This window comes from Neofelis nebulosa, chromosome 3, assembly GCF_028018385.1.
Source record: "Neofelis nebulosa isolate mNeoNeb1 chromosome 3, mNeoNeb1.pri, whole genome shotgun sequence".
In the NCBI taxonomy this organism is placed as follows: domain Eukaryota; kingdom Metazoa; phylum Chordata; class Mammalia; order Carnivora; family Felidae; genus Neofelis; species Neofelis nebulosa.
The window spans coordinates 195,500,346-195,512,391 of record NC_080784.1 but is presented as its reverse complement, the minus strand read 5'-3'; the positions used below and the strand labels follow the sequence as shown (position 1 = coordinate 195,512,391).

At 46.4% G+C, this 12,046-nt stretch overlaps 1 protein-coding gene across 1 annotated transcript in view; it reads left to right on the top strand.

The window, feature by feature from the left end:
* The window catches only part of CD38 (CD38 molecule), a 58,489-nt gene that overhangs the window by 30,481 nt on the left and 15,962 nt on the right, over positions 1 to 12,046 (top strand). The window contains exon 2 of the mRNA XM_058723046.1: positions 9,013 to 9,142. Within this exon, the coding sequence (XP_058579029.1) occupies positions 9,013 to 9,142 (130 nt within the window). The remainder of the gene's footprint in view (positions 1 to 9,012; positions 9,143 to 12,046) is intronic.

Sequence of the window (12,046 nt, the reverse complement as noted above, 5' to 3'; positions counted from 1 at the left end):
ATCCATTTTGAGTTTATTTTTGTGTATGGTGTAAGAAAGTGGTCCAACACTTTCATTCATTCATTTCATTTCATTCATTCTGTATGTTGCTGCCCAGTTCTCCCAGCACCATTTGCTAAAGAGACTGTCTTTTTTCCATTGGATACTCTTTCCTGAAGAGTTTTTTAGGTAAGCTCTATGCCCAATGTGGGACCTGATCTCCTGACTCCGAGATCAAGAATCCACAGACTGAGCCAGCCGGGAGCCCCAAGAGTCTTCTTCTGTCTTAACACCCTACTTGCAAAATTCTGACTTCCTCAGGGAATCTTGCTGGTTGCTCTCTTCGCCCACAAGGTGGCAATCTTTGCCTTCAATTCAGGCTCCCTCAGTCTCAAATTAAAGAATTAACCACTGAGTTAACGGGCTCTCGTGTTTTCTTTGGGCCAAGACAATGTTCCCTGCAGGACTTCACGGCACGAAAAGTTATAGAATGAGTGTAACTACCCCTTGAGATCTAAGTGTTTTTAGGGATGAGGATTTTAGGCTGTGAGAGCTTTCTTGGGGGAGCAACATATTACGTAGTTGATGTTGCTTTATTGGTGGGGACTTTGAAATAGAACTATTATTTGTGGGAAGGGTGACAGCATATCCTGAGAGGTGACAGCACCAAGTTAGGAAGTGTGAAGTAGGCTGACAACATACAGATTTAACCACCAAATGTACTGGTTTTCACCTTGGTATAAGACTTTAACTCTCTGCCCATCTCCTGTACCCTATTGGCTTTATCCCTTCGCTTGGGAAACAAGTGTCTATTCTGATCTGTACCTTTGCATGCGATCTAGGGAAAGGACAGCCCCTCTGGGGTCTTAGGTCCTCATTTCTGTTAGGAACAACTTCACCTCCTGTGGGGGGCAGCATTGTTCAGAGAAAGAGTGGAGTTTGGAATGTCAGATAGGTCTGCCCCTTGCTAATTGTTCGGCTTTGGTCTTGTTGCTAAACTCTGAGCTTCAGTAGCTCTAATGATAGGAACTTCCCCACAGGGCTAGTGTGAGATTTAAATAGTATGAGTTAAGGAGTAAGCACAGTGCCTGGCACATGGGGAGCACTCTGTGGTGGTCATACACTTTTCCTTCTTCCTTCGAGTGCTCCCTCCTGCCTCTGGGCTCCTGGAGACAACTGCCAGGGTAGGTCAGAAGTAGGGAGAAGGGGGGAGAAGCCAACAAGAAGGGTCGACTCATGGGGGATAGGGCAACTGAGGAACTGTCTGGGGTCTGCTGGAAGGAATAGAGTGGTAGGAAGGGGGAGGATGTGCCACTGACCTTGAATCCTAAGGAGGCAGGCAGAGAAATACTGTCATGGCTAAGACACCAGCTCAGCCTGCAGACTTTCTTACTAACAAATCGAGTCTTCCAGAAGCTGCTTTTGGAGCTTCTGCCAAGCATAAACACTGATTAAGGCATGCTGGTTTTCACAGGCCCTCTGATTCTTGAATATCCTTCTCAAGATTGGAGGTTACTGTCATTGTCCCTCAGCCCAAGACCACCAGGAACAAAGGGCAGTTGAACAAGATGGGCTTCATCTCTCTTTCCAAGAGTGAGCCTTAGTACGAGGGCCCCCAGGGCAGGGGAGGGTTCAGTGTGAGCATGTTAGAAAGGATTGATAGGATTGGAGCTTGTTTTATGATCTTTTGGGGGAAAGAGGCTGGCTTTGCCTGGATGCTGCCAGGGAGCACAGGGCAAGGGGGTCATTCTGTGATAGGGTCTGCCAGGCTGCAAGCATGAAGCAAAGCCAAAGCTGTCACTGGTAAAGAGGGAGCAGCCACTGATACTTACTACAATACAAGGGTATTTGGTCTGTGTGCGTGTGTGCGTGTGTGTGTGTGTGTTGTGGATATTGTCTGTTGACATCACAGTCTCAGGGTCACAGAGAGGCTTTATTTGATGTCAGGTGCCCTTGAATTATGTTCAACAGGAGAACACCAGTACAATGCAATTCTCTTTTTCATCGCCAACATCTCCATATATAACCTTGTGCTCTCTGGGTCCCCAGGAGGAAGGAACTACAGCAGCTGGGCTGTGATGGCTTTACTTAATTTTGGAAGAAGGGATGATCCTGAGGGGAAGAAAGAAGGCAAGCGAGTGGGCTAATGGTCTGGTCAACTGGACCTCCAGGTAGATAGACTAACACCATTTGCTAGAACGAAGCGGCCTATGTCGTGAGTCCCCTTAACAGGATGTCCTTGGTTAAAGATGACTTAGAGAAAATTGATTCATCATCTGTGAGGCGTGATTCCCTGGAAAGTCATGTAAGCAGTGGAACTCTCTGGGTAATAAAATGGAGATATTTCATCCTTTTAATCCTTCTCGTTGTGTAACGAACCCTACAGAACCCAAAAGGTCACTTCATGGTGTTATCCGTGATTCTGGGCCAGAAAGCATGTGTCTCATGCAGGAAGGCAGGCAGGACACCAGGGGCGATATAGGAAGTGGCATCCCTTCCTCCCTTCCTTTGACTGAGCCTCTCAATGACTTGTCTCCTTGATATGATTCATCAAGTCTGACTCTGAGTATGATCTGTGATGAGGAGTGATTTGACAACCCAGTCTTGCTTGAGGATGCAAGAAAATCTTTAAAGTGGAGACAGTTCCACTGGAAAAAGTCTGTGGCCCTAACCCCTACCCCTCCTCATATATCACATCACTGGGCCTTGAGTGGTGGGGCCAGGGCATCTTGCCTGATTACATGCTATTGTTTTTAACAGGATGAGGGGTAGAAAAGACACTTTGTAGCTAGCAGATGTGAGGGAGGGCGCAGAAATGATGGGTGGTGACGGAGAAGACATCCTCTTCTGTTTCTGCTGGATACAGGAATTCCTAAGGTGGTATGTTTTCTTTAAACCCAAGTCCTAGGCTTCCCAAGATTCTCAAGTGTTTGGTCTAATTGCTCAAGCTACTCTAAAAGAAAATAAAAGTTTTGTTATGATCGCTATTGTAATATATGTTTATTGTAGGAAAAGTCAAAGTATAAGGATGGGACGATTACAAGGCAACCTTATACTCCTCACAACCAGATATAACTATTTTAAAACATGGTTTGAGGGGCACCTGGGTGGCTCAGTTGATTGAGCGTCTGACTCTTGACTTCTGCTCATGTCATGATCTCACGGTTTGTGGGTTTGAGCCCTTCATCCGGCTCTGTGCTGACAGAGCGGAGCCTGCTTGGGATTTCTGTCTCCCTCTCTCTCTGCCCCTCCCCCACTTGCTGTCTATTTCTCTCTCTCAAAAAACAAACAAGCAAACAAACAAACATGGTTTGATTGCGGTGGTTTCTTTTCCTTTTAGTTTTAAAAAATTGGTTGTGGGGCACCTGGGTGGCTCAGTCGGTTGGGCGTCGGACTTCGGCTCAGGTCATGATCTCACGGTTTGTGGGTTCGAGCCCTGTGTCCGGCTCTGTGCTGAAAGCACTGAGCCTGGAACTTGCTTCGGATTCTGCGTCTCCCTCTCTCTCTGACCCTCCCCTGTTCATGCTCTGTCTCTCTCTGTCTCAAAAATAAACATTAAAAAAAAATTAACAAAAATAAATAAAAATAAAAAATTGGTTGTGATTTTGCTATATCTTCATTTAAAAAAATTGAACTTCCCTTCCCCCCTTTTTGGCTGGCTTGGATAATCCATTGTTAAATTTTTTCTTTTAATGTTTATTTATTTCTGAGACAGAGAGGGACAGAGCCTTAGGGGGGAGTGGCAGAGAGAGAGGGAGACACAGAATCCGAAGCAGGCTCCAGGCTCCGAGCTATCAGCACAGAGCCCGACGCAGGGCTCGACCTCGCAAACTGTGAGATCATGACCTGAGCCGAAGTCGGTCGCTCAACCGACTGAGCCACCCAGGCACCCCTTGGATAATCCATTTTTATTGTAAACCAACAATACAGAAAAATATGAGGTGAAAGTGGAAATTTGCCTTTATTTTTCTTCCAAGAGACAACCCCAATTACCAGTTTGGTGTGCATCTTTTTCCTGTTTTCTAGAAGGTGAGGTCTCCTTTCATCACTTACCATAAAATAAATATCCCCCAAGTGATTCCAAGCTCTGTATAAATACGTTGTTCAAAGGCTGCTTTGTTTTCCACTGAGCAGAGACACCTTTTGACGCCATTCCCTTCTGTTGGCTACACAGCTCTAATCTCTGGAACCCATCAAAGGCAGCAAAGCCAGAAAGGGGGCACATAGAAACCCTGGGCGGTTACAAATATAGATAGATTTTGCATGCCACAACAACAGGGGAGCCCACAAAGAAAAATCATTTTCAAAAAAGAAGACTGCTTAACATTTAATCAAGGAGTTTTTGTTTTTGTTGTGTGGTTTTAAATCCCGTGCCTATCCTCTGTAGTAGACAATTAGAAAATATTCCACTATTTATTGTGTTTTCAAGTTTTAGTGCCTTGGGCAAAAGTCACCGGTGCTTTGATTGTAATTAGTTCTGGTCTTTCTCTGCCCTCAACCATCATCTGAGTGCCTTGAGGATAGCTCTGTGCCTGGTGGGAGGCTCTCGGTAGGACCCCGGGAAGTATTTGTGGAAGGAAAGAGTGAGTGATGAAGCAGCCCAAGTGTCCACGGTGGGTAAACGGATACCCAGAATGAGGTGTAAGCCTATAGTGGAATGTTGTTGAGCCTTTGAAAGGGCAGGGGATTCTGACACCTGCTACAACACGGGTAAGCTGTGAGGACATTGCACTAAGTGAAATCAGCCAGTGATGGAAAGACAGGTACCCACAGTAGTCAAATTCACTGAGATAGAAAGTGGCAGTGCAGTTCCCCTGGGAGGAAGGGGGAAGGGGAGGCTTCTGAAAAATTCTCAGTTCTACTCTTTCCACCTTTGCCATTCTGACTTGGTTGGCCTGGAGTCGGTCTTTTCCGAAGCTCTCGGGTGATGGTCAAGTGTGGCCAGAGCTGAGAGCCACAGGACCCGATGACTTCCCACAGTCTGATCCGGGCACAGACAGCTCTTGGGAATAGCCCTGGGGCTCACAGTCTCTATCCCAGGCAGCAGGTCTGCCTGGAAATAGCACCATTTTGGAATGGAGAGCCATTTTTAATGCAAAAAACAAAACAAAACAAAACAAAACAAAACAACAACTTCCAGAAATGGCTCTTCCTTCCATGCTGCTTCTTCAATTTTTTTATGTTGTTTTTATCTTATATTTGAGAGAGAGAGATCAACAGAATGTCAGCAGGGGAGGAGCAGAGAGACGGAGACAGAACCTGAAGCCGCCTCCAGGCTTCAAGCTGTGAGCGCGGAGCCCGACGTGGGGCTCGAACCCATGAGCAGTGAGATCGTGACCTGAGGTGAAGTCAGCCGCTCAACCGACTGAGCCACCCAGGGGCCCCCCATGCCGCCTCTTCAGTCAGAGGCGCACCTCCATCTCTGTTGGACACAGACGTTCCTGAGGCCACCTGTTTCTTATAACCGGCCAATTTACTCGGAGCAGCTTGGCTTGGCTATCATTTGATCTGATGGAACGGTGCTCTACCCAGGGGAACAAACATGAACACGGGGGATTCTTGCAAAGAAGCCACACTAATGAACTTGAGGCTCCTTTCCGCATTGACATCTATAAATGAGTACTGCAGACACCTCCCTATAGTGCCATCCCAACGCCTTTTTAATTCTATATATGTATTTATGCCGATCAAAACAGTGACTGGCACGTCCAGGGTGCAATGTTTACTTTTGAGTTTAAGGATAAAAAGAAACTTCAGGGGCTCCTGGGGGGCTCAGTCACTTAAGCATCTGACTCTTGATTTCAGCTCAGGTCATGATCTCAAGGTCGTGAGATCGAGCCCCACATTGGGATCCGTGCTGAGACTCGGACCCTGCTTGGGATTTTCTCCCTCCCTCTCTCTCTGCGCCTCCCTGTGCTTGTGTTCTCTCTATCTCTCAAAATAAAGAAATAACACATTTAAAAAAAAAGTAGCTTCATAAAGCTTGACCCCAGACTTCTGATTGCTCCTCCTCATTTTCTCTCAGTTGTGGACACAAGGAGGCTGTGATCTCTGAGACAGAGAAAGGGAAGGCAGTTAAATCATAAACTCTTCTCACGTCTGCTCCTTCTAGACAAGGAGCTCCGTTAAATTATTATCAACCTGGGGATCCTTGAGCCCAGAAGGTAGTGTCTCCTGAGCTGGGGGTCTACATACCTAAGACACAGAAAAACAATTTTAGAGGTTCGTGAGTTCTCCCGGAGGCTCCATCAAGTCTTTGGTGATTACATAACATGTTCATAAAAAACATCTGGTAAACAGTGGGTTCTCGGTGCACGTTCATTTCTCTTTCCTGCCAGATTTTTTTTTTTTTTTTTTTTTTGTAGTGGAAAATTCTCTTGCTCTTCATCTCAGGGAGACATCTCTCCCCCTCCAGGCTTTGTCTGCCCCAAGTTCTGCAGATGCTGGTAGAAGAATTGTATGAGGGAGTTGGAATCCGGAACAGGACATTGTTGAGAAGGCCACTGAATTAAATTAATGGAAGTAAAACATGATCCCCCAAAGTGACATAGCCACCAAACACTTTTCCTCTAAACTTGCCTTGATGGTGCCCCATACATTTTGATTGACATTGAAGTACATAATGCAATAACCTGTTTTCTTTGAAATGTGCAGTGTATGGAGAAAGCCAGATGGATAATGGTTTCCTGGCCCAGCTTTGGAAGGCAAGCCATGAGGCAGTTGAAATGTCCTGTGCAGACTGGGGAGTAGAGGGATCTCGGCTTGAAAGAGCCCTCCACGAAGCCTGCAGGTGTTGTGTGTGAGCTCATCGAATTCTCTCGAACCTCCCATGAGTGAAGTGATATGACCTCCCTTTCACAGATGGGGAAACTGAGGCTGGAGTGCTTTTCTAGCCTGCCTTCCAAGGCAATGCTGTAGTAGGGTGGTGGGAGCCTGACCTTCAGGGTGACACAGACTTGGGACCTGTCCCGGCTTTCCCACTCACTCATCCTGTGACCTCTGACCGGTTCTATAACTTTGGAGCCTTCAAGTTTCCTCATCAGTAAAATGGGACAACGGTAGGATCTCCCTGTGACCAAGGCCCTTTCTTCTCTAGAATCGAAGTAGTGATTTTAGCTCTGCAATGGCCATCAAGGTGAAAGATTGCTTCTCACCTTCCTTGGCAGCTAGGTGTGGCCTGTGATAACATCTTAGCAAATGAGATGAGAGCAAATAGAACATCTTCTAAGAGCCTGTCCTTAAGAAGCAGCCCACGTGCCCACTGCTGCTGCTGCTTTCCCCTCTTCTTCCTTCTTTCTCTTCCTCTTTCTTTTCCTTAATCTTTCCTGTTGGCTGGAATGTAGTCATGATGGCTGGAACTGAAGTAGTCATTTTGGACTGAGCAGATGGGTCTCTGATATGTGCAATGGCATAGAAATCCCAGATACTGGCCTTGAGCTTGAGATATGAGCAAGAAATAAAATTCTCTGTTGCGTCCCTGCAATTTTAGGTCTTACTAAGTTGAATCAAATACTGATACATTTGCTCAGAGAAATGATAGGAGATTAGATGAGATATGTATGTGAAATATATATTAAGCCCCCAATAAATGCTACCTTTTGTTGTCATTGTTTATTACTACTACTACTACGAAATTATTATTATTATTATTGCCTCAGCCCACCCAGCTACCGGATGACTGATCTGGAATTCTGTCCTGTGGCTTTTGCATATCAAAGCCATTACATTTTACAGGCTGATTCTTACTATGAGTGGAAGATCAAGGAGACAATCATATTGCCTGCGGACAAGGGGATGGGCAGTACTGTTGCCCTCTGGGTTGGGTTTGCATCCTAATCTGACCCCAAGGGGCCGGGTGTTCTCACCACCCCAGGTGCAGGACATACTAACTCTGTGTGCCCTTCCGGGCCCTGTGAGGATGAGCCCCATTCCTAAGTTGGCCCAGGAGGTATATGGGCCACGCCTGCCTCTATGGGCTGCAGATGACTGCTCACAGCCAGCAAGGTCTGAGCAAGGGGCCCGAAAAGAAAGACAGGAAATATTATTGCTGATGTTGCGTGAACCTTTATTCTGTACTGGGCAGTGTGCCGAAAGGATTTACCATGTGTTTTATTTAAGCCCCCAAAGGTTGGGGTTTATCCTGATCGTGATACCTGAGCGCTCCCAGGGGAGACCCACCTCTTTGTCCCGAGGAAATGATGGGTTTCTGTGCACCTGCTAACAGGAACACAAGGGATTTCAGCTGCTGTCTTCTTAGCCCCTCTCTGTGCCCCCATCCCTCCTCCCTCCGCTCTTTCCCACCCACCTGCCTCCTCATGGCTGGGGGCTGTCTGGAGGGGACGAGGAGTCCGAATTCTATTTCAGAGACTTCTATCTTTAGGGCCAGCTCAGAATTTTCTAGTGGTGGCTCAAAAAAAAAAAAAAAAAATCAGATGAGACCACTCTCATGCTTAAAATGATCCAATGGCTTGCCAGTAATTAGAGTAAAATTTGAGATCATTTCTTTGGTCCAAAAGACCTAAGTGATCTATCGCCTGATGATTTTTCTGACCTGATTTCTTACCACTCTTTTCCTTCTTCCTTTCTGTGGCAGCTGTGTATTTCAGGGCCTTTGTCCTTGTAGTAGCCTCCGTCTGGAATGTTCTCCTTCTCATCATTCAGTCTTAGCTTAAATGATCTTTCAGGGACACCTGTCCTGACCAGCCTCCCTAACCTGGTCATTGTATCCTGCTGTCGCCCCCCCCCCCCCCGCCCCCTTGATTTTCTGAATACTTGGAATAGTCCGTACCGATTTTGTTAACATATTTGTTTGTTTGATTACTGTCTGTGTCTCTAACCGGAGAAGCAGCTCTGGGAGAGGCAGGGACGTTGCAGGGTGGGGAGGATAACGGTCATCTCTTAAAAAATGCTGTCCGGATGTGCGTGAAGTTCTAGGCATGCAGCCCGTGCTTCGTAAATGACACGTGCCCAGGTAATTATGTTCAAAACCTAACCTTTCATGTTTTGTTTTGTTTTCCGTGTTTTGTCTCACAGACATAAAGATTGCCAAAAGATAGGGAAGGCATTCACAAATGCATTTCTTTCTAAGGATCCTTGCGGCAGCACGGAACAAGACTATCAGCCATTGATGGAGCTGACGAATCAAACTGTACCTTGTGACAAGGTAACGGGATAGAGTTATTGATTTTTTTTAAAGTTTATTTATTTATTTATTTAGAGAACCAGCAGGGGAGGGGCAGGGGGGGTGGACAGAGGATCTGAGGTGGGCTCTGTGCTTACAGCCCCTGATGTGGGGCCCAGACTCATGAACTGTGAGATCATGAGTCAAAGTCAGATGCTTAACTGACTGAGCCACCCAGGCACCCCGAATTATTGATTTTTAAAACTGAGGATAAAAAAAGGTGCCTGGGTGGCTCAGTCAGTTTAACATCCAACTCTCGATCTCAGCTCAGGTCGTGATCTCAGGGTTCATGAGATTGACCCCGCATCAGGCTCTGTGCTGTCAGCTTGGGATTCTCTCACTTCCTCTCTCTGCTCCTTACTTGTGTGTGCACTCTTTCTCTCAAAATAAATAAACTGCAAAAAACAAAACAAAACAAAAAACAGGGGGCGCCTGGGTGGCTCAGTTGGTTAAGCGTCCAACTTCAGCTCAGGTCATGATCTCGCGGTTTGTGAGTTCGAGCCCTGCGTCGGGCTCTGTGCTGACAGCTTGCTCAGAGCCTGGAGCCTGCTCCGGATTCTGTCTCCCTTTCTCTCTGCCTCTGCGCTGCTCACATTCTGTCTCTGTCTCTCTCAAAAATAAATAAACATTAAAAAAAACCCAACAAAGCAAAACAGGATAAAAGCCAAAGGAAGAGACCACAGGACCAAATTTTGGCCAGGATGAGGGAGGAGAAAAATCTAGAGGTTAGGGTGTATGCGTGGTTGGCCGAGATGGCGTCTGTGGAGATTTTGCGGCACCTGGATACCATCTGGATTTGGGACATCTGAGGAAGGAAATTAAGAGAGAACCGGGGACAGGGAAAGTGGAAGGAGACGTGACCAAAAATCAGGCAAAGCAAACCTCTGGGAAACCCAACCAACCCAAACAAAAAGGACCCAACTTTATATAACTGCGAAACTCTCCCTTGACCTCTGACGATGATGATGATAATTCATAGCCACCCTGCAGAATAAACAAGTCAAGAGTCAACACCCCCATTTTACTGGTGAGAACACTGAGACTTGGTGAGGTTAGGCGGTCAGTGACTGCTCACGTTTGGTGGCCTTGAAAGTGACCAGTTGAAATGTTGGTAGCCTGGGATTTGGAGCCAGAGAGGCCTGGGGTTTATACATAGACTGTACTGGAACAAGTGTGGAATGGCGTACAACTTTCCTCAAGTCAGCATTTAAGGTGAAAATTCAGTGCACCCCAAATCATCTTTGTGTAGCCTCCGAGCCAGGCACCTATTATAGCCTCTCATCCCCTCGGTGGAGAGCTAGGGTTATTCCAGAGAGCCGGCCAGGTGCACCGACACGGGGCATACAGAAGAGCTGCTTGGCAAATAACCCCAAGGATCCCTAACTCCGCAACAGACCCGGGACTAAGCACTTTTTATTTGTAATTGTCTCATTTCATCTCACGTCCTCGGGTTCCTTACAGTCACTATCGATACCATTTTACAGATGGGGAAAGTGAGGCTTAGTGATGCTCTGGCTGCCCAGGGTCAGACAGCTATAAGTAGTGACGCTGGTTTCACAGGGCATGTGCCTCTGGGGCCCACGCTTCAAACCACGCCCTCCACGCCGTCCTATCGGGAAGCAGTAGAGGGGCACCTGGGTGGCTCAGTAGGTTGAGCCTCGGACTCTGGATTTTGGCTCAGGTCATGATCGCATGAACCATGAGATAGAGCCCGAGTTGGGTTCTGTGCTGACAGTGTGGAGTCTGCTTGTGATTCTCTCTCCCTCTCTCTCTCTCTCTCTTTCTCTCTGCCCCTCAACCCCTCACAAAATAAAGAGATAAACTTAAAAAAAAAAAAAAAAGAAGGTGCCATTTGCAACTATGTGGATGGAACTGGAGGGTGTGATGCTAAGTGAAATTAGTCAGAGAAAGACAAATATCATAGCACTTCACTCATATGAGGACTTTAAGATACGAAACAGATGAACATAAGGGAAGGGAAGCAAAAAGAATAGAGAAACAAGGAGGGAGACAAAAGCATTAAGAGATTCTTTTTTTTTATTTAAAAAAAATTTTTTTTTAAAGTTTATTTATTTTTGAGACAGAGAGAGACAGAGCATGAACGGGGGAGGGGCAGAGAGAGAGGGAGACACAGAATGGGAAGCAGGCTCCAGTCTCTGAGCCATCAGCCCAGAGCCCGACGCGGGGCTTGAGGCTCGAACCCACGGACCGCGAGATCGTGGCCTGAGCTGAAGTCGGACGCTCAACCGACTGAGCCACCCAGGCACCCCAAGAGATTCTTAAATATGGAGAACAAATAGAGTGTTACTGGAGGGGTTGTGGGAGGGGGGAGGGGCTAAATGTGTTAAGGGCATTAAGGAATCTACTCCTGAAATCATTGTTGCACTGTATGCTAACTAACTCGGATGTAAATTAAAAAAAAAAAATAAGTAAAAATTAAAAAAAAATTAATTTAAAACTAAAAAAAAAAAAAAAGGGAATAGATCCATGGGCTGAAGATTGTTCTGGTATTTGACCTTTACAAGGGACCCTAAAAAAATTTACCGTATTTGTTCTTTCCTTTCTCTCCTTTTTCTTTGTGGGAATAGGAAAGATTTGGGGAAGGAAACAGGGTTCTGGAGCCCTTTAAGAACCCAAGAGTGGGGCGCCTGGGTGGCTCAGTCGGTTGAGTGGCCGACTTCGGCTCAGGTCACAATCTCACGGTCTGTGAGTTCGAGCCCCGCGTCGGGCTCTGTGCTGACAGCTCGGAGCCTGGAGCCTGTTTCAGATTCTGTGTCTCCCTCTCTCTGACCCTCCCCTGTTCATGCTCTGTCTCTCCCTGTCTCAAAAATAAATAAAAAACGTTAAAAAAAAATTAAAAAAAAAAAAAAGAACCCAAGAGCACTT